This window comes from Tamandua tetradactyla, chromosome X (genome assembly GCF_023851605.1).
Source record: "Tamandua tetradactyla isolate mTamTet1 chromosome X, mTamTet1.pri, whole genome shotgun sequence".
In the NCBI taxonomy this organism is placed as follows: Eukaryota; Metazoa; Chordata; class Mammalia; order Pilosa; family Myrmecophagidae; genus Tamandua; species Tamandua tetradactyla.
This window is the reverse complement of record NC_135353.1, coordinates 110,662,121-110,685,100: the sequence shown is the minus strand read 5'-3', so window position 1 is coordinate 110,685,100 and position 22,980 is coordinate 110,662,121. Positions and strand designations below refer to the sequence as shown.

At 40.9% G+C, this 22,980-nt stretch overlaps 1 protein-coding gene across 9 annotated transcripts in view; it reads right to left on the bottom strand.

Annotated features, from left to right (window-relative positions):
* Positions 1 to 22,980, bottom strand: part of ARHGEF9 (Cdc42 guanine nucleotide exchange factor 9) — a 187,943-nt gene that overhangs the window by 35,759 nt on the left and 129,204 nt on the right. For 8 of the 9 annotated variants that reach the window (XM_077146102.1, XM_077146110.1, XM_077146107.1 and 5 more), the window contains one exon: positions 11,942 to 12,073. The exons of the other annotated variant lie outside the window; for it this stretch is intronic. In XM_077146102.1, coding sequence (XP_077002217.1) covers positions 11,942 to 12,073 — 132 coding nt within the window. The remainder of the gene's footprint in view (positions 1 to 11,941; positions 12,074 to 22,980) is intronic. 9 annotated transcript variants of the gene reach the window in all.

The following is a 22,980-nucleotide window of genomic DNA, read 5'->3' as shown; positions in this document are numbered from 1 at the left end:
CTATTGGCAGCCCTAGAGTTCAAAGAAGGACTTGGGACCCAGCAGTTTTACTTAAACCTGTATATGGAAATCTGTTTTCCCACTGCAACCCCCCATTTAACTAAAATTTTTCTTCACTTTGTACACTTGACAGATGATACAACCATAACACAGGAGCAATAATGGGTCAAAATTTACAGAATAAAATACTGTTTTGGTGTGAGAGTTGTCATGAGGCCGTGTTGAAGTGACTTACTATGTGGAATTGTAAGTATCTGCTGAAATGGATTTGTTCAGTCATTTACATTAATGAGCATTTAAATGCCCCAGATATCATTTCAGATGACTTAACATGAATGAATAAATGTCAGTGCTATTGGATTAAATAAAAAAATAACCAACAAACATTGTTCTTTTTCCTCCCATAATGATAGCGCATATAAATAAACCGAAAGTACAGATGAAGTCTTATATGTTGGGTGCCCCCAGTATCAAGTCCACAAGAGCAGAAGAGGTCAGCTCTACAGAGGGGGACAACACTGCCCCAAGCCTCTTTCAGCAGCTGGTTTTCCTTTTGCTATGTTCAAAATAAAAAAACTCATTCTCAACCAAAAGGATGGGGTGACTCCCAGGCACTGACTTCCTCAGGCATACCTTGTAAGAGACACATGTAAAAAGTGAGCCTGTCAGGCTAATTTAATTACAAGAATGGACAAGCTGAGGAGAATGGATGGATATAATCTAAATTGAACTTGCAAAGGATTTGAACTCTGCCTTATAGTATATATCAAGCAAGAAACTGGAAAGCAGGTCTAGAGCACACAGCTAAAACACAGGCAGTTCAAAGCTTCTTCTGTTCTTAACTTTAGCTTGCTGCTTCCTTGCCCCCTAGCTGATATGTCATATTTATTGTCCGCCTTCAACACATTTGCTTGCTTCCAAGTTGGAAAGCATGTACAAGATCCTGGAGCTGCACTAAATGTATCATCCTATTGCTTCTTTAGATATTTAAGGCTAACAAGAAACTAGAGAATATCTGCCTCTATGGTGGGAAAACACAGCCAGAGAGATGTGTTATTGAAACTCTCCTCTTGCCTATCTTGCTAGCTCTCCAGATGGTTGAATGTGAGTTTTCAAGCACCAGATTATATAAGCCATGTGTGGGTATGTGACAGGAATGATTAAGAATGATCCACTAGTCAGGAAGTCCAATCATAAAAGGTGGCTATGCCCACTGAGCAGCATGGAACAGTGGAAAGAGTGTGGTAGAGTCCAAAACCCTGAATTTGAGTCATAGCTGCTTAACCTACTAATTGTGTGGTCTTGACTAACCTAACCTCTCCGAGCCTCAATATTCTCAACTGTAAAGTGAGGAGAGTCATCTCTACCTCGTAGAATGGCTTTAAAACTCGAATAAAAATATGAAGTTCCAAGGACATGAGGCCAGCTTTGTCTGCTAAATATAGTGCTGACCTATCTTGCTCCCTGAGAAGTGTTTCATAGCCCATTAAATCCCTCTTGATGGGGGATTGAAAGGAGGGGTATAGAGTTCTTGTTGTTTCTCCTTTTTTTCCTCTTTGCAGAAGAAATGGAAACGTTCTTATACATATTATGGTGGTGGTGAATGTATAACTATGTGTTTATACCGGGAGCCACTGATCTTACACTTAGGATGGATTGTATGGTGTGTGAATAAAACTTTTAAAAAATAAACAAAAAGGGGAGTGTGATGATGGCGCAGCAGCAGCATTCTCGCCTGCCATGCCAGAGACCAGGGTTCGATTCTCAGTGCCTGCCATGTAATAAATAAATAAATAAATACATACATAAATAAACAGGCAGAAAGAAGTGCTGGAGAAGAAGTGGAGGGAGAGATATAACTATTCACTGTTAGTAGGGAAGAAGAATGGTGCAGCCCCACTGGAGGGCAGTGTGGTGGTTCCACAGGAGGCTAAGTATAGGATCGCCACATGATGCTGCAAGGTATATACTTCTGTGAGTTTGTAAGCTGCCAGAATGTGATATACCAGAACTGGAATGGCTTTTAAAAGAGGGAATTTAATAACTTACCAGTTTACAGTTCTAAGGAAGTGAAAGTGTCCAAATTAAGGCACCAATAAGAGGTTACCTTTATTCAAGAAGGGTCGATGGGTCTAGAACACCTCTGTCAGCTGTGAAGTTACATGGCTGGCATCTGCTGGCCCCTTGCTCTTGGTTTCATTGCTTTCAGCCTCTGTTTCTGTGGAGGTTCCTCACTTTGCTTCTCCAGGTCCGGCTTTCATCTCTTGGCTTCCCTTGGCTCTCTCTAGGTTCTCACTTGTGTAGCATCCATGGTGACATCTCCTGGGCTCCAAACATTTCCAAATATCCTTGTCTCTGTTCTACATGTGTCAGCATCTGTGCCAGCTCTGCTGTTCTAGTTTGCTAGCTGCCGGAATGCAACACACCAGAGATGGACTGGCTTTTAATAAAAGGGAATTTATTTTGTTAGTTCTTCAGAGAAAAGGCAGCTAACTTTGCACTGAGGTTCTTTCTTACGTGGAAGGCACAGGATGGTCTCTGCTGGTCTTCTCTCCAGGCCCCTGGGTTCCAACAACTTTCCCTGGGGTGACTTCTTTCTGCATCTCCAAAGCCCTGGGCTGACCTGCTAGTGCTGAGATGAGGAATGCCGAGCTGCTTAGCTGTGCTACGTTGCGATCTCTCATTTAAGCACCAGCCAATTAAGTCAAAGGTCACTCATTGCAGCAGACACGCCTCCTAGCCGACTGCAGATGTAATTAGCAACAGATGAGGTTCACGTACCATTGGCTTATATCCGCAGCAACAAGACTAGGTATGCTCACCTGGCCAAGTTGACAACTGAATCTAACTAACACATCTGCTGTGAAGTTTCTATTAGCTTTGATGCTTCTGTCATTTCTGACTCTCTCCTAAGTGTTTCCTCTTTTAAAGGATTCCAGTAAACTAATCAAGACCTACCTGGAAAGGGTAGAGTCACATCTCCATCTAATCAAAGGGTCACACCCAAAATTGGGTGCGTCACCTCTCCATGGAGATAATCTAATCAAAAGTTTCCATCCCACAGTATTAAATCAGGGTTAGAAGAAATGGCTGCCTCCATAAGACTGAATCAGGATTAATATATGGCTTTTCTGGGATACATAATACTTTCAAACCGGCATAACTTGTAAGAATTGAAAGTAGGGACATAAATAGGCATTTGCACACTTGTGTTTATGGCACAATTATTCACAATTTCCAAGGGACAGAGGTGGTCTAAGGGTAAATCAACTGATAAACCAAAGGGCAAACTGTGGTGTATGCACATATCAGACTATTCAGCAACAGCAAGAAGGACTGAAGTCATGAGGCATGGAACTAGGTGAATGAACTTTGAGGCCATTATGTTGAGTGAAATAAGCCAGAAATGAAAGGACAAATACTGTGTGGTCTCATTAACATAAACTAACTATAATGAGCAAACTCTGAGAACTGAATTCGAGAACATAGGTTATCAGGATAGAAAGTGTTTTTATCATCAGCCTGATTTGACATTGAGGGAAATAAGGACCTGAATAGTTAAAGGACTAATACAAGATTACATAAATTAGAAAGAGATAGAACAGAGTCTAGGATCCAGGTGTTCTGGTTTCAAATCTCCATATTTGTTCTGCTCTACCTTCAGGTCTGTTCACTGTTGTCCTTCGGAGTTATTCCAAATGTCTCCTGTTCTAGTTTGCTAGCTGCCGGAATGTATCACACCAGAAACGGACTGGCTTTTAATAAAAGGGGATTTATTTTGTTAGTTCTTCAGAGGAAAGGAAGCTAACTTTCCACTGAGGTTCTCTCATACGTGGGAAGGCACAGGATGGTCTCTGCTGGTCTTCTCTCCAGGCCCCTGGATTCCAACAACTTTCCCCGGGGTTACTTCTTTCTGCATCTCCAAAGGCCTGGGCTGAGCTGCTAGTGCTGAGATGAGGAATGCTGAGCTGCTTAGGCTGTGCTATGTTGTGCTCTCTCTCATTTAAGCACCAGCCAATTAAGTCAAACGTCCTTCATTGCAGCAGGCCTGCCTCCTAGCCGACTGCAGATGTAAATCAGCAACAGATGAGGTTCACATACCATTGGCTCATGTCCGGAGCAACAGAACTAGGTAAGCTCACCTGGCCAAGTTGACAACTGAATCTAACTACCACACCTCCCCTTCCAAGTCTGGCCCTTCGTTGCAAGAAGAAAGGGACCAAATGCAGAAAGTTTCCTGAACAAAAGTCCTTGTTTCAATATCATTACACTCTTTTTGGTTCTGATATCCTCAGAATATGGTGAAAGCAACAGATATACTGAGCAGCGATGTTACAAAGGACAGCAGAGCATGTTTAGACTGGCACAAATAAAGAGAGAGGATGCTGGGAAAAGGTTGTTAGGGGCAACCACAGGGCTGAGGGAATATTTACAGATGGTCAGCTAAGGGAGGGGGTAGCCTCTTCTTCAGTGAAAAGTAAAAGGGGAATAAAAGTATAAAAGGTAGTGGGGGTTCGCCCTAAGGTCTCAAAAGACTCCAAAATTATGATTTCAGGAAGAAAATAACAAAACCCATGAATAACTCAAATGACAAGGCACTCAAATGACACAAAGGAGTATACAGCCATTCCAGGGGGTTACAAAGAAAGAGAACAGTCTTATCTACATTTTTCAAAATAAAAGTAGGAGTGGGGAAAGTAAAAGTTAAAGGTGTCACATAATTAGAAGCCACTGGTATCTTTTCCCACTCACTGTAATTTTTACTTTAAAAGTACCTTCATATATATATATATATATATATATATTCAGTCACACACACATACACACACTGAAAAAGCTGTTCTGAGTGTTTGGTCAACTCTCAACTTGTAATATATTAAATGAGAAAGTTTTGTATGATTGACTTGGAATTTAGAGAATATTAAGTATTGGATGGGAATTTAGTGGTTGGACAAGTGATCGCTTGTGCTTCAGTCTTTCCTATATTAGCTCTAACAGGTCTAAATGCCTTGTCATTTGAGTTATTCATGGGTTTTGTTATTTTCTTCCTGAAATGATAATTTTGGAGTCTTTTGACACCTCAGGACAAACGAATATCTTTTATCCAGCCTGTTTTGGGGTACTTCTAGTGATGGGACTTTGCTACTTCATCAGGCTGCCTGGTTCTTTGTGGGGGCGGAGGGAGACTAAGATTAATGAGCACTACTAGGTGCCAAATACAGTAATAGGCATTTTCACATGCATTGATCTCATTTAATCTTCCCAGTAATCCTATGGAGTAGCTATTATCCCCATTTTATAGATGATAAAATGGTAGCATAGCAAGTAAATAGCCGCTTGCTTGAAATCATACTGTTAGTGCTGGAAGTAGAATTTGAGCCCAGAATTATCTGATCACAAAGTTAATGCTTGATCTACTATTTCACATTGTTTCTGTCTGTGAAGAAATCATGGCAGAATCTGAAACGCAAGCTTAAAATTCAGATACCCTCCCCATCTGGGGCAATCCTGCCATCAACTAATCTAAAAAGTTGAAAAATAGAAACTGAGTTTGTTGTGACATGATTTGCTCTTAGGAAACCAATGCTGAGCCCCTGGGGTCATTGCATCCCCTTCTAAATGTTCACAAATCATTTAATAATCTTTTATAGAATTCTGACAAGTTCAATGGCAATAAAGACATACAGGTCACCAGCATGGAAACTGGAACCAACTTGGCTGGCTTTAATTCCTGGCTATGTATCACCTTCAGCAAACTTTATAATTTATCCACAACTTATATTACATATACGTAAAATGGGAATAATTATAGTCCCTACTTCACAGGTTGTTGTGAGAATTAAACTGAGTTAGTGAGTGTAAAGTTCTTACAATCACAGAGGCACTCAATAAATGTTAGGTCATTACTATTTTATTATAAATATGTACTTTCCAGTATCTTTTCTTTTCTGATTTGAAAACTGGTACATTTTCCCATCTATAGTGTTCTCAAAGATCTCCTGGGTCCACAGATTCTGTCGAGTTTACATATGATACTTCCAAAGGAAATGGCTGAGAATTATTTCAGTGCCTGTGGATATGGATATACACACACACACACACACACATATATGCTACATTACATTTAATTCCATTAGATTACAAATCCCAAGAAAGCAGAATGTAATGCCTGGATACATCCCAGAATATATAAAGCAGATAATCAAAAAGTATTGGCAAAGTCCCTTGTGGGATAGGAGAAAAAATATGGAACTATTAAACTTTACCACTGGGGAAACCCCCAATACTGTGTCAAACATTAGGGACACCCAAATCAGTAGGCCAAGCCCTTGATCTTGAGGCTGCTATTGTGAAACTTATGTATATAGTAGAGAAGCTTAGCCTCTTAAGTAAGCCTAAGAGTTACTTCTGGAAGACCTCTGTTGTTGCTCAGAAGCGGCCTCTCTCTCTCTAAGCCCAACTCTGCAAGTGAAATCATTACCCTCCCCGCTATGTGGGACATGACATCCAGGGGTAAAAGTCTCCCTGGTGACATGGGAGATGACTTCCAGGAATGAGCCTGGCCCTGGAACTGTGGGATCAACAATGCCATCCTGACCCAATGGGGAAAAAGAATTGTAATAAATAAGGTATCAGTGGTTGAGAGAGTTCAAATAGAGTTGAGAGGCTACTCTGGAGGTTGCTCTTATGCATGCTTCAGTTAGACAGTGCTATCTATCATAGCTTGCCAAATCCCAACCAAAACCATTCCTGCCAATCCTAAAGAAATTCTAGAGCATTATCTAAAATCCTACAAAAGTTCCATTCACTAAGGTAACTTTCCAGAAACCTTCAACCTCCAGATAGGTCCCTGGACCAGATAAGTCCTGAAATGCAGAGGGGCCAGCCTCTCCAGAACATCAACTAGTTCCATCCCCCTATCCTATATTATTGACAGCCCCTTCCAACATGGAAAACCTAGAATGGCAGAGCCCAAATACCCCTAAAGTGTGGTTGAAAGATCAAAGGCAATGGTGGAGTTATACAGAGAAGGTAGGGTTTAACAAATGAGTATGATTACTGAATCATTATATTGATATTTCTTTTAGTTTCCATTATCTTAGAGCAGCTAAAAGTAAAAACCTAAAAATTGTGGAACCGCACCCATACCAAACTCTGAAATCTGTTCTACAACTGTTGCGATGCGCTTTGAAATTTATTGCTTTTTTTTGTGTATATGTTATTTTTCACACAAAAGAAAAAAAGTTGATTGTGTGACTGTGATTATAAATGCACAGCTATATTATGATATTGTGAACCACTGACTGACTGATTGTACACTTTAGATGATTACATGGTGTTTTGGTTTCCTAGCTGTTAGAATGCAATATACCAGAAATGGAATGGCTTTTAAAAAGGGGAATTTAATAAGTGCAAGTTAAGTTTTCAGGCCATGGAAATGTCCCAATTAAAACAAGTCTATAGAAATGTCCAATCTAAGGCATCCAGAGAAAGATACTTTCACTCAAGAAGGCCAATGAAGTTCAGGGTTTCTCTCAAGTGGAAAGGCACATGGAGAACATGCAGGGTTTCTCTCTTGGCTGAAAGGGCATATGGTGAACATGGTGTCATCTACTAGCTTCCTCTCCAGCTCCCTGGGAGGCGTTTTCCTTCTTCATCTCCAAAAGTCACTGGCTGGTGGACTCTGCTTCACGCTTCTGCAGCATTCTCTGTTGTGGCTTTCTCATGGCTCTGACATTCTTCTCTATTCTCTTTGAATCTCCCGCATTCTCCAAAATGTTTCATCTTTTATAGTATTCCAGTAAACTAATCAAGACCCACCTGGAATGGGTGGAGACACATCTCCATGGAGATAAGCTAATTAAAGCTTCCAACATACAGTACTGAATAGAGATTAGAAGAAACCGTCATTTCCACAAGGTTAATTAGGATTAAAACATGTTTTTTCTAGGGTACATAAACCTTTTCAAACTGGCACACATGGTATGTGAATATACCAATATAAATATCAATATATATCAATAAAACATTTTAAAAGTAAGGTTTTTCTTATAACCTTAAGTATCTGAGGCTTTGATTCACGCTCAATCAGGTTTATGCTCTCTTTCTCTTGACAGGGAGTCTGTTAACTAAACCATCTGTCTCAAGCAGAGAGTTGTCAGATTAACAATTTTATTCTTCTTTCTTTAAACAGCTCTTTAAAGTCAATGTAATATTGTCTTGAGCACTTTTTTTTGTATGCTACATGGCGGGGTCACATTTCAATCTTTTTCAATATGAACATCCTGTTATTGCAGCACCATTCATTGAATTTTTGGTTTGTTTTTGTTGGTTTCTTTTGTTTGTTTGCTTTGAACAGTGCATGGTCCAGGAATTGAACCCAGGTCTCCTGCATGGCAGATGAGAATTCTATCACTGAACTACCTTTGCACCCCCTTGAGCATTTTTAAAAACCAACTTTGACTCATTATAGGATTTATAAAACTACTTTTATAATTTCATGTCAGTCCTGCTAAACAGCAGATTATATGGAAAATGTTTGTTTCTTGTAATAAGGACTACTAAGTTTTGGGTCATCCATTTAAATTTTGGGTCTGAAGTACAACCTTAGCTGCTTCACCCTAGTCCTAGTCATTCCCCTTCTTTTTCCCCTTGGATTTTCTTTGTCAAAGGAATCTTAGCCTCCAGCAAGCCATTGTCCATTTCTTTCAGCTCTACGTCAAGAGTTTTTCTTATAGTGATGGCAAGAGATCCCTAATGAACTGAGCTGACTAAATTTCTTGTCTCTGCACACCTTCTTTTGGTCCCTATCATCATTTCTCTAAAGTTTACCCCTATTTGTTGAGTAGCAAGGCCCATTTTAGGTAACAAATGCAAATACTAAATCATGGTCTCAACACAAACATCAGACATAGCTTTAATGATCTTTGAGAAATCAGGCTGCAGCTGTTCATGTTCTGGGGAGCCAGTGTCAAGATGGCCCAGGTATGTGGATTATATAGCCTAGAACAGCCTTTATACCCTAGACTGGGCTGGCTTTGGTCTAGGAAGAAAGTCCATGGCTCCCACTAGAACAAGAAGGACCCCTCTGAGGGAGGCTATGTCTACTTCAAAGTTATTCTTCTTTCTGTTATCCCTTTGCCTGCCTCCCCTATTCTGCCAGCTTGGCTGCTTTGAATCACCAGCCCTGCCTTGACTTTTGGTTTCATTGACTGCCACTAGCTGACAAGTTGTTGCTTCACTGCTCCATCTTGATCTTCCATTGTTCTGCGGCTCCTAAACTGGGACCACTGTTTATCTTGTTTCTTCTTTTATTCTGACCTTTGCCTCACTGTTCTATATTTGGGCTCCTGGCACAGGCTCCTGTAGCCACTGCTTTCCATTGCCATATTTCACTTTAAGTAACCCTAGCCTTAACTGATTCATGACAAAAATTAACAGAAGTTGGTAGTAGGACGACCCTAAAATAAACCAGTTTTCTTAATTGTTTAAACAATTGACTGGTTGTACTGAACATGAACATGCCTCAGTGAGAAGAATGGGCACATGAGTGACATGGGTGACATGGGTGATACCTTGAGAATTCCCTTGGCTGTCTAAATTAACCCTCAAAAATCCCACTTCGTAATTCAATAGAAGTCTTGGGAAGAGGTGAACGGAGTTAAGAAGAGGCCTTGGTGTTTGGTCGAGTCCAGAATCATAAAAGTATTCTCTTTTATCAGCTCCATATCAAGGCAGTTATTATCCTCATCATCTAGATGGATATTTGATCCCAGATCTGGCATTCCAAAGTTATCCTCAAAACACTGAGGTAGGTTAGTGTCGTGTCCTGATATATCCCAGAGTAATCTTGTCCGAAGATAAAAAATACTTGCAAAAGTCCCCTTGATTGACTAAGGAAAAATGTAGAACTATTAAACTTCCCCACCTGGGGGATTCCTGATATTCTTACAAGCATTGGAGATTACCAATTAAATAGGCCAAGCCCTGGATCTTGGAGCTTGCCCTTATGAAACTTACTCCTGCGAAGTAGAAGCTTAGCCCACTTGTAATTATCCCTAAGAGTCACCCCCAGAGAAACTCTTTTGTTGCTCAGATGTAGCCTCTCTCTTTAAGCCAACTCAGCAGTAAACTCACTGCCCTTCCCCCTACATGGGAAATGATTCTCAGGGGTATAAAATTACCCCGACAATGTAGGACACGACTCCTGGAGACAAGCCTGGCCCTGGCATCATGGGGTTGAGAAAATCTTGACCAAAAGGGGGACGAAGAGAAATAAAACAAAGTAAAGTTTCAGTGGTTAAGAGATTTCAGAGTCAAGAGGTCATTCTGGAGGTTATTCTTACGCAATATATAGATATCCCTTCTTAGTTTTTTGTGTATTTAAATAGCTAGAAGGAAATACCTGAAACTGTTCAACTGTAATCCAGGGGCCTTGATTCTTGAAGATGAATGTATAACTATATAGATTTCACAGGGTGACCATGTGATTATGAAAGCCTTGTGACTGACACTGCCTTTATCCAGTGTATGGATGGATCAGTAAGGAAACAGATGATAAATAAATAAATAATAGGATGATAATGGGTATGGGATATTCTGGGTGTTCTTTTTTATTTTTATTTTTTTTGGAGTAATGAAAATGTTCAAAAATCAATTGTTGTGATGAATGTACAACTATATGATGATACTGCAAGTCAATGATTGTACCCTTTGGATGATTATATGATACATGAATATATCTCAATAAAATTGCATTAAGAAACCCGAGGTAGTCTGAATATAAGCTCAATTTGTTCCCTCAATCCACTGTCAAAGGCAAATGGACAAAGATTGAAAGCAACATATGACACACACACATACGCACACAGAGAACAGGGGGCTTAAAAATTGTAGGGGTCATGTTCCAGAATGGAAAAAATGACAGTGTTCGAACTAGTGTCTCGTGATTCAGCACTCCTCTTCAGAGGCATTCCATACTGTGTGAGAGAGAGGATGGGGGACTGGACAACAGAAAAAGAGGCAAGTGTGAGAAGATGAATTTGGAAAGTCACTCTAAGCATTCTTTGCTTTTTGCCTCCTTTTATTTCCACTAATCCTAAATTATTTCTTACCAATCCCTAGAGTTCAAATTTGCCTGATATCCTTATCTTGAGGGAAAGGATCTGTTGACAGTATCCTCTAAGGAAGGATCAGATTGAGAACATGAGAGAGGGCTAAGAAGCCAAAATTCATACTGAGTCATCCAGGGATCAATGACAGTAGCTAGATTCTCCAAAATGGACGACAGAGAGTGGAGGAGGAAGGGAGAGAAAACAGTTAGGAGTTACAGGTAAGTGATGACCCTTATGTAATAAATGGATAGAGATATGAAGGAAATTCCTGTACCACAATGGCATCTACCTGTCAGGGCAAATGTAGGAGGTCCTTTGCTGGTTGTTAGAGCAAGGAGTGGCCAAAATCATGGAATAGAAATTGGGAGATGTTCAGGGAAGCTACTGTTTACCAGTATTTCAACATTTTTAATGAATGGTAAAAACCAGTTGGTTATCAGCTATGAGTAGAAGGTGGTGAGAAGGGACATCATGAGGTAAAGAGAAGGCAGAGGGTAAAAATGGTACCAACATTGGTGATAGTAGCACAACACTGTAAATGTAATTAATGTCACTGAACTGTGTACTTAAAATGGCAAATTTCATACTTTATATATGATGCAATAATTTTTCTCAAAAAAGATCCCTAGATAAAATGTGCCAATTTCAAAGAGTTTCAATGCCCACAAGCCAACCCTGGTGCTGATGGTCATGCCACACCAGTGCCCCTGATATGCAATTACTATTAATCTTCTATTCTAGTAGTTTATGTCCATTTTGCTGGGAGCCTAGGGATGGTGGAGAAGGAGTGGCTGGTGCCTCCTCAGGGAATTATGGGATGGGGTTACCTTCTTGCAGAGGACCATCTGGTGGTCAAACAGGAAGAAGACCCGCTGCTGGTTGCGACCGTAGGGCTGGTAGATCCAGGCCATCTCCCCAGTGTAGATCAGCTCCGAGCTCCTGTCTAGGATGTCCTCACCCTGGGAAGGACATGCAACGATAAGAGGCAGCCAAGCAGGAGGGTTGGCCCTCTCACCTGCCTAGGGGCACCCAAGATTGGGCATAGACTGGGATAGGAGGAGGTAAAAAAGAGTCTGATGGGGAAGGAAGGTGGAGGTATAGAAGGACTCCTCCTGGGAATGCTCTAAAGGCTTTACAACTCCCTGAGCTAGAAGGACCCGTTACTTCTGCTTATCCTTGAAGCCAAATGAGCCCCACCACCCTGGATTGCTATAGGCTCTCTATGTGAGTTATCCTCTGGTTCTGGAAGTACTAAACTGTGATGAGGTATTCTCCCTCTCTCTCTCCCTCAACCTCTTTTAGTCTCTTTCTCTCTGTGAATCTCTCTCTCTCAATTTCTTTTTCTGTACCAGTCTCTCAAGATCTAGTTTCCCAATACCTTTCTGGTAACTGAAGAGTAAATCTGAGCAAGGGGTAGAAGTCTCTGATTTCCAGATGAGTAGAGGGAAAAATGGGAGGGAAAAAAAGGTGACAATAAAAGAGAGAGAAAGGGAACCACTCATCTCCTTACAATTGTTTTTTTTTCTCCTTACCATATGGAATAAGACAAAAAAAAAAGCATCAATTCATCCAACTCCTAGCTAATTCAATTCTACAAGGTTTTCAACAGCCTCTGTTTTATTATGACACTGATAGGTCAGAGGTAAGCGTATGTGAAGTATGAGATGCCAATTCAGACTTGGCTCCTGACCTCAAAGAGCTTTCATTTCAGTGGGCAGACTGATGTAGGTATGCTCACAACTCAGTACACGAAGCAAACCACATCAAAGCCATGAGCACAGATATGTTTGTTTAGTACCTATTTGAAAATGAGACAAAGAACAGTGGCTCAGGACTCAAGAGAACTAAAATTTACTGAGCACCTATATGGGTCAGACATTATTATAATAATACTATCACTATTTTTCTTTTGAGCCTCATAATAAATAGCCCTGAGAAGTAGATTTTCATGTTTCCATTTTATAGTCAAAGGTTCAGAGGGGTCAAATGATAGGCCAAGGGCATCCATGTAGTTAGCTACAGATCCACAAAACTTCCATCTCTCTGGCTCCAGAGACTGTTCACTCTGACCACTACATTATAGTGTCTCTAGGCCAAAATGTCACTGGAGGGCCAGTCACTTCCTCTCTCTGGGTCTCAATTTTCCCAGGCACAAAAGGAGGTACGTGAGAACGATCTCTTACGGCCCAGCCCTGATATTCTGATGCTAAGATCTCAGCATTGCACAAAAAAGTCTCAAATCAAGGTTAGAGATAGGATACCCTGCATCCCCCCAGAAATATTCAGGGGCAGATAAGTCAGTTTGGAAGCAGTTTGGGCCAGAAAGGGGGACATATGAAAATAGTGTTCTTCAATCAAGCAATTTTTCCAGTCTAAAGGGTGGGAAGGAAAAACAGAACTCAATGTAATTACTTTTTGGGGGGGGGTGTGGGTATATGGTCTGGGAATCAAATCAGGGTCTCCCGCATTGATCAATATTACTTTTTAATAACAGAATCTGAAGGATACTCAGAGATAGCACTGTAACTCTAAACTTTAGATTAAGCTTCAGGGGTACTCAGGAACTAAAAAAAAAAACTCTTTTGAGGGGCTGACATACTTGCACAGAGCCTCTGAAAGCCCGGGACTGAGAGAAGGAGCACTCAGGGTATGAGAATAGTACAGAACTTTCCTTCCTGTGGAGGAATGGGAAGACCTAGGTAGTACCACTCTGCCATGCCCCTCCCTAAGGCAAGCCAGGAAGATGTGCACTAGTCCACTTTGAACATTTATCAAGTGAAAGAAAGCCATAAAAAGAGGGCAATAGGGCGGGCCGCGGTGGCTCAGCGGGCAAAGTGCTTGCCTGCTATGCCGGAGGACCTCGGTTCGATTCCCGGCCCCAGCCCATGTAACAAAAACGGAGAAACAGAATACAATAAAACAAGAAAATGTTTAAAAAAAATGTTTCCCTTTCTTCCTTCCTTCCTTCCTTCTCTCTGTCTTTCCTTAAAAAAAAAAAAAAAAAAAAAAAAAAAAAAAAAAAAGAGGGCAATACCATAAAAATATGACTAGGATGACTTTTAAAGGCACCAATAAACTGAAGATGCTCAGACCAGATGGACTATTCATTATCATCTGGTATACCTACTGCACCAGCCAGGGGTACCCCAGTACTATTTTAAAACACCTGCCACACATAATGTCACCAAGAAATAAAAAACTAAATATACACTGCTAGAGTAACATCATCAACATGGTGACATAGACAGCTACTGAAAACCTCTTTCTAAAATATTCAGTGACAAAAAGGAAAATTCTCACTTGTTCAGAACTTTGGAGGAAGGTATAGAACAGAGAAAAGTCCCATAAATGCTAAATCAAAGAAGAGAAAAATATCAGATAGGAAACTTACATACATCTCAGACTGGCTGGTCCTTTCCCCTCCCCCTCACTCAGCCACACCTAGCTTGAGAAGTTCCCAGAAGCAGTAGAAAGGATTCTTCCCAACTTCCACCAGGGACACAGACTATAAAATCTCTCCCAGCAGTGAAAGAGATCCCACCTAAATCCAGACACCGGGACCCAAGCCCACAGGGACCAAAAGTAGAACTTAAGCTATGCGGGAAGGCAGAATACAAAAGGGCAGCAAGGAAGAGTTCCCAAAATGGAGGTTCAGGGAGGGACCACAAAATCTTCCCTAAAAAGGAGCAAGTAGCCAGGCAGAAACTACCCAAATAAACTGTGTGGGGACCTGGGGGACAGGGGAGGATATTTTAAGGCTCACGTCAGTGTGGGACAAAGAGTGAGAAAATGTGGTCAGAGACTGTTTCCAGCCCTGGGACCAAGCACCAATCCTTAAAGAAAACAGTAGCTGGAGGCCTGATTCTTAAATTACTGCAGACTGGGACATCTGGGGGAATACTTTGCCACAAGTAAAATGGGGTACATAGAACCACAATGCATCAGATTTTTGGCTGGCAAAGTGAGGACACAGGAACCCTGCAGTTTCAGCTCCATCCATTCTGATGGTGCCAGGGTTCCAGGAGGTAAACAGCTGGTAGGGACAATTAAATTACTGAAAAGTACTGTTAGCTGGGCAGGCTGGAGAGTGCAGGGAAACTGTAGGGCTTTTCAGACTCTATCTCAAGACCCTATCCTAGGCTCACTGGAGCTAGTCTACATGGTCATGTTTTGGCTGAGAAATATGGATGACACAACTGTCAAAGCAGTGCCTAATACAAATCCTGTCAACAACTAAACCCTTGACAAGAGAGAAATCAATCTTCAGAACAGAACTATCAAGAAAATCGGACGTAGAAGGAGGGCAAGATTGTGGCACAGGGAAAAGTGGAAATTAGTTAGTCCTCTAGAGCAGCTAGTAAATAACCAGGAATTACCGGGAATAACTGTTTGGAAGACATCCATGACCAGACACACATCATGAATCAGTCTGGAATGAGTGGAAATGCTAAGATAACAGTACAGAACAATAAGTAAAGCCCCAAAACTGCAGAGGCCGGTGTCCCTCCAGACTGGCACAGCAGGCTGTGTTGGAGACACTTCCCCATGGGAAAACAGAAGCAGTCTCAATTAGGATCAAGGGAAGGTAGCTCAACCAAGCTCCAACTGTGGTTTTAATGAACAAATCTGGACTGCTGAATATAAGCTCTGAGCACAGATAAACCCAAGAGTAAGTAGGGAAATAATCCTGAGGTCTCTCTTGGCAGAGAGGAGGCAGGACTGATAGGGAAAAAAGAGCACAGGCTTTTGGAGTCAGCCAAGCAAAGTACACTGGAAAAGTGCCTGTTTACGGCACAAGTAAATGGGCACAAAGAACTGGGTACCAACTCCAGCTCTTGACTGGCAAACCTGGGGAACTGGGGAATGGCTCTTAAAAGAGAAGTCCTAATTTTTAAACTATCCTAAGAGGCTCACTAGAGAAAGCCTGAGGCATTTTCAATTGTCAGCATTGACCCAGGCAAGAATGGAGTTAAGATAGGTCTGAGAGACAAATAACTAGTCAAGTGAAGGAAATAATTCCCTAAAGGACATATCCTTCCCCTAGTGTGTTAGTTAGATTCAGTTGTCAACTTGGCCAGGTGAGCATACCTAATCTTGTTGCTGCGAACATAAGCCAACGGTACATGAACCTCATCTGTTGCCAATTACATCTGCAGTCGGCTAGGAGGCATGTCTGCTGCAATGAGTGACATTTGACTTAATTGGCTGGTGCTTAAATGAGAGAGCACAATGTAGCACAGCTAGCAGCTCGGCATTCCTCATCTCAGCACTAGCAGCTCAGCCCAGGCCTTTGGAGATGCAGAAAGAAGTCACCCCAGGGAAAGTTGTTGGAACCCAGGGGCCTGGAGAGAAGACCAGCAGAGACCATCCTGTGCCTTCCACGTAAGAAAGAACCTCAGTGGAAAGTTAGCTGCCTTTCCTCTGAAGAACCAACAAAATAAATCCCCTTTTATTAAAAGCCAATCCGTCTCTGGTGTGTTGCATTCTGGCAGGTAGCAAACTAGAACAGATTTTGGTACCGGAGAGTGGGGTGCTGCTGCTGCAGTTTGCAGATAGCAAACATGTTGGAATGGCTTTTTAAATGGATAAAGGGAACATTCTGGAAGAGTTGTAAGAAGCTTGATAGAGAAGGCCTAGAATTCTTTGAAGAGACTGTTGGTAGAAATGTGGACGTTAAAGACACCTCTGATGAGGCCTTAGACAGAAATGAGGCACACGTTATTATACACTGGAAGGAAGACGAGCCTTGTTTTAAAATGGCAGAAAATCTGGCAAAGTTGATTAATGGCTTTGGCTGGAAGGCATATTTTAAAAGCCATGAACTTGGATATTTAGCAGAGGAGATCTCCAAATTAAATGTGGAAAGTGCAGCCTGGTTTCTCCTCGCAGCTTATAGTGAAATGTGACAGGAAAGAGATAAGCTGAAAATTGAACTCTTGGGTACAGAGAAACCAGAAATTGAAATTCTGGAAAACTCTGGGCCTACAGAAAGGGTGACCCCAGAGTATAGTGCCCTGTGTGTGGATTTAACCAAATGTGGAACCAGTCAGCCATTTCAGAGAAAGTCAGGATTGGACATGGAGTTATCCAGGAAGGATTTGTGGAAACTCCTTATGTCTGATGGGCATGATCCAACACTACTTCATAGAAAGCTGATGAGAGTGCTATGGGACCTGTATAAACAGAGCCGCTGCCAGTCTGGACTGAGGGGTTCAGAGAAGGGACACATTGGAGGAAAAACAACTTCAGAGGTAGAACCATGGAGACTGAGGTCTGAAGTCAAGAAGCCTCGGGCCAGGAGAGCAGACCCACCCAAGCATGTGGAGAGGGTGAGTTTGCCCCAAAGGTAGAGGATGGGCCTTCCACCTCGTTGCAGTGGAAGAGTCATGCCGCCTCAGGCCTTGGAGAAGGTGAAGCACATTCCTTGGGGTTTGGGGAGAGCCTGGCTGCCACCACATGGACGGGTTAATCGTGTGTCCCGGAGATGGCAGAGAGCCTGGGTACGGCCCCAGTGCTTGGAGAGGGTGGAGCCGAGAGAAAGGTGGTCTCCCCAATATCCCCCAACGTTGTATTTGGAGAGAGGCAGGCCTCTGTGTAGGCCCTTGGAAAGGGTGGGACTGCCGCTTTCTAAAGCCCTGAAGATAAATGACCCTCAGACTTTGAAATCTAATGGACTTTGCCCTGCAGGTTTTCGAAACTGTATGGGTCCGGTGACCCCTGTGTTCCTTCCTCCCTATGAAATGTGTGTATGTATCCTATGAATGTTCCTCCTTTGTATGTTGGCAGCAAATAACTTGTTATGAGTTTTGAAAGGTCCAGAGCAAATGGAGAGAATTTTGCCTTAGGACAGACCATGCCTCCGACTGACTTGATGAGATTTTATACTGTCTCTAATTTTGTACTTCATTGTAATGCTACTGAAAGGTTTAAGCTTTCTGATATTGTTATGAAATTAATGTATTTTGTATATGGGAAAAATGTCTTTTTCCGGGGCCAGAGGGTGGAATGTGCTGGTTTGAAAGGAAGTATGCCCCCTAAGAACTGTCATGTTTTAATATAAATCCCATTTCATAACAGTAGAATAATCCCTATTCAATACTGTATATTTGAAACTGTAATGAGATCATTTCCCTGGATGATGTGATTTAGTTAAGAATGGTTGTTAAACTGGATTAGGGGATGACATGTCTCCAAAAATTTGAGTGGGTCTTGATTAGTTTCTGGAGTCCTATAAAAGAGGAAACATTTTGGAGAATGAGAGATTCAGAGAGAGCAACACTACAAAGCAGAGAGTCCACCAGCCAGAGACCTTTGGAGATGAAGAAGGAAGACGCCTCCAGGGGAGCTTCATGAAACCAGAAGCCAGGAGGGAAACCTAGAAGATGACGCTGTATTCGCCATGTGCCATTCCAGCTGAGAGTGAAGCCCTGACTGTTCGCCATGTGCCTTCTCACTTGAGAGAGAAACCCTGAACTTCATCGGCCTTCTTGAACCAAGGTATCTTTCCCTGAATGCCTTTGATTGGACATTTTCTCGGCCTTAGAACTGTAAACTAGCAACTCATTAAATTCCCCTTGTTAAAAGCCATTCTGTTTCTGGTATATTGCATTCCAGCAGCTAGCAAACTGGAACACTTAGAAAAGGGGGTAGGCAGTTCAAGCGGCAGCCCTAATTCAGGGAATTCAGACTGCAGGGGCAGGAAAACAAGAACAGCGTAAGCCCACATTCTACCTCAGCCTCTATCTTAAACATGCTCCTGGCAGGGACAGAGTCTGCTGAAAATTAAAAGCATTGCACCACTTTATGCCAGTGGGGAGCTGCAGGCTGACAAGTGCCACGTGTTTGGCAGGATAGGAAAAGCAACAGAATCAAGAGGCGTCACAGGAAATTCTAACAACCTACTTTGTCTTATCATCAGGGAAACCTGATACTGATTACACCCTCCTCCTAAGACTGGGGCCTACCTTGGTTGGGAAAACATAATTGAGGTCAATCATATCTGGGGAGATCCTCCTCAAAAAAATAGGTTCCATATAGGCAGAGAAAGAATAGAAAAACAAGAGCTGAAAAATTCTGATCTATGCTAGAGGTCTAGAATAAATTAAACTGAATGCCAAAAGAACAGATAGATAACAAACCCAAATAACAAGAAAACCCTAGGTAAAAGAGTGAAAACAACCTCCAGAATAAACTAATCAATGAAATCAGATGCTTAGACACCAGTAAAATTTATGAGTCATACTAGGGAAAAATGAAGATTTGGCCATGTCAAAGGAACAAACTAACAATTGAAATAAGATATAGGAGTTGAAACAACTACTTCAAGATGTTCAAACAAACATGCTAAGTCAAATTAATAAACTGAGGGACGATATGGCAAAAGAGATGAAGGACATAAAGAAGACATTAGACACCATAAAGAAGAACTCAAAAGCTTGAAAAAAAGAAATAGCAGAAGTTATGAAAATGAAAGATACAACAGAAGAGATGAAAAACTCAATGGAGACATCCAACAGCATATTTGAAGAGGCAGATGAAAGGATTAGTGGACTTGAGGACAGGACATCTGAAATCTTACACACAAAAGAACAGATAAGGAAAAGAATGGAAAAATACAAGTGGTATCTAAGGGAACTGAATGATAAGATGAAGCACATGAAATACATATGTTATGTGCTTCCGAGAAGGAGAAGAGAAGGTAAAAGGGGCAGAAAAAATAACTGAGTAAATAATCACTGAAAATTCCCCATCACTTATGAAAGACAAAATTAAAGATTCAAGAAGCACAGTATATCCCAAACAGAAGACAGCTGAAAAAATATACCCCAAGACACTTATTAATCAGACTGTCAGATGTCAAAGACAAAGAAAGAATTCTGAACGCAGCAAGAGAAAAGTGATCCAAAATACTATAATGCCCCACTAATATGGACTAGCAAGAGAAAAGTGATACAACAGAAGCTAGATAAGATTTTATGTGGATATTTTAGCAGACACCATAGAGGAGAGAAGGCAGTGATATTATATGTTTCATATACTGAAAGACTGCTAACCATGAATTCTATATCTAGTAAAACTGACCTTCAAAAATGACAGATATTTTTAAATATTTTCAGACAAACAGACACTGAAGGAGTTTGTGACCAAGAGACATCCTCTAAAAGAAATACTAAAAGAAACACTAAAGGCAGATACAAAAAGACAAGAAAGAGATGTCAAGAGAAGAGTGTAGAAATGAAGACTATAAATAAGTTCAAGGAATAAAACCATGGTGCATGCAACAATGTGGAAGAACCTTGAGGACATTATGTTGAGTGAAATTGGCCAAAAACAAAAGGAAAAACACTGTATGCACTCATTAATATATACTAACATTAATGAGTGATTTTGATAAAGTTAAGAAAACAGATAATCAGGAGTTAGAAAGAAGGTAGAGATTGGGGATTTGATGCTGAAGGAGTACAGAATGTACAACAGGATTGTAAAGTTCCAGAAACAGCACAATAATATCTGATGGTATCACTATATAGTAAGTACACTGAATAAAGCTGAGTGTGAGTATGGTTGAAAGAGGAAGGCTAGGGGCATGTATGACCCCAGAAGGAAATATAGAGGATAAAGACTGGGATTGTATAACTCAATAAAACCTAGAATGCACAATAATGGTGATAAATGTACAGATATAGGAATGTTTTTACATGAGGGAGAACAAATGAATGTCAGAATTGCAAAGTGCTGAAAAATGAGATGGTATACATAAAAAATACAATCAATGCAAACTGTGGTCTACAGTTAACAGTATTATTGTAAAATGCTTCCATTAAATGTAACAAAGGCAATATACCAAAGCTTAATGTCAGTAAGAGGGGGATACAAGGGATGGATATGGGATTATTGGTCGTGGTGCTTTTCCTTTTTATTTTTATTTTTTTAATTCTTCATTTTTTCCCTCTTCTTTCTTTGTGGAAGAAAGGGAAATGTCCTCATATAGATTGTTACGGTGAATACATATCTCTATGATTATACTGGTCACCACTGATTGTTAAGTTAGGATGGACTGTATGGTGTGTAAATAAATTTTAAAATTCCTGTTTAAAAATAAACAAAAAGATACAAGTACTGAAGAAAATGTGGAGAAAGAGATATATCTACTCACTGTTGGTAAGGAAGTAGAATGGTACAGAGCCCCTATGGAGGGCACTGTGGTGGTTTGACGGAGGAAAAGTACAGGGTTGTCATATGATCCTGCAACCCTACTATTAGGTATATACTTGGAAGAAATGAAAGCAGGGACACAAATGGGAATCTGCACACTGGTGTTTATGCCAGCATCATTCACGATTTGCAAAGGATGGAGGTGGCCGAAGGATATAGCAACTGATGAACAGAAAGGTGAACTGTGGTGTATAATACAATGGAATATTGCAAGTAGGAATGAAGTTGTGAGGCATGCAACCAGGTGAATGAACCTTGAGGACAGTATGTTGAGTGAAGTGAGCCAGAAATGAAAAGAAAAATACTATAATGCCTAATATAGACTAGCTATAATGTACAAATTCTGAGAATCGAACTTGAGAACATAGGTTATAATGGGACTTATTATAAAGGTTTCTAGATTGTAAACACTTACAGCAGTCACATTTATTCCTGAGTTGCAACTGTCATTTCTAAATTCTGAGATGCTGAGCTCTTTGTGTATAACCTAGTCATTCCCTGGAACTTCGGCTATATATGTGAAACCTGAGACTCAGAGCTAGAGTTCTACAGCTATGAAAGTCAGCATTAACACATACAGCAACTGTTTAAAAGTTGAAAAAGAGATCAGACTTCAATTAGATATGAATGAAGCTGATCATGTTAGGACAAAGGTAAATTGGAATATAGGGTGTAGGTGGTTTGAATCTGTTGTGTACCCTAGAAAAGCCAAGTTCTTTAATTTTCCTTCAACACTGCTGGGTGGGAGCTTTTTAATTGTTTTCTTGGAGATGTTTCTCCAACTATTCAACATGGGATTGCCTATCAGAGCCCTTTAAGAGGCAACCATTTTGAAAAAGTTTGAGAGCCAGGAGAGCCACCATAACTGACAGAACCAACAGAGCCCCAGGGAAGCCATTGAAAGTTCCTGGAGAGAAGCCAGCAGATGTCACCATGGGCCTTTCCAGCTGAGAGAGAAACCCAGAGCATCACTGGCCTTCTTAAACCAAAGTATCTTTCTCTAGATGGCTTAATTTGGATACTATTATAGACTTCCCTTAATTTGGACATTTTCATGGCCTTAGAACTGTAAACTTGCAACTTTATAAATTCCCCTTTTTAAAAGCCATTCCATTTCTGGTATATTGCATTCTGTCAGCTTGCAAACTAAAACACAGGGTAAAGGATGACTGTATTTTAAAACTTTAACTTTTCTGTTAAGACCAAAATAAGAGATGTTTCTTTGGTGCAAAATGGTATATTTTTCTGTAGCACACTATCCTAACTTGTATGGTCAGTTTATTCAAACACCATAATTACATGGAGCCTTGAATAAGGAATCAGATCTTTGTTGGTTGGTACAGGTAAGTGACACCCTGATACCTTCCAGAGTCATCTCAGCAGAGAATAAGAAAATATTTGCAAAGCTCCCTTGAGGGAATGGGGGAAAAAAGTAGAAATATTAAACTGTCCCACCTGAGGAAAACCTGATGTTTTTGCAAGTAGTGGGGACAACCAATTTAATAGCCCAAAACCTCAATCTTGGGGATTGTCCTTATGAAATTTATTCCTGTAAAGGAGAAGCTAAGCCTAATTAAAAGTATCCCTAAGTGTCACCCCTACGAACCTCTTTCCTTGCTCAGATATGGCTTCTCTCTCTAAGGTGTCTCTG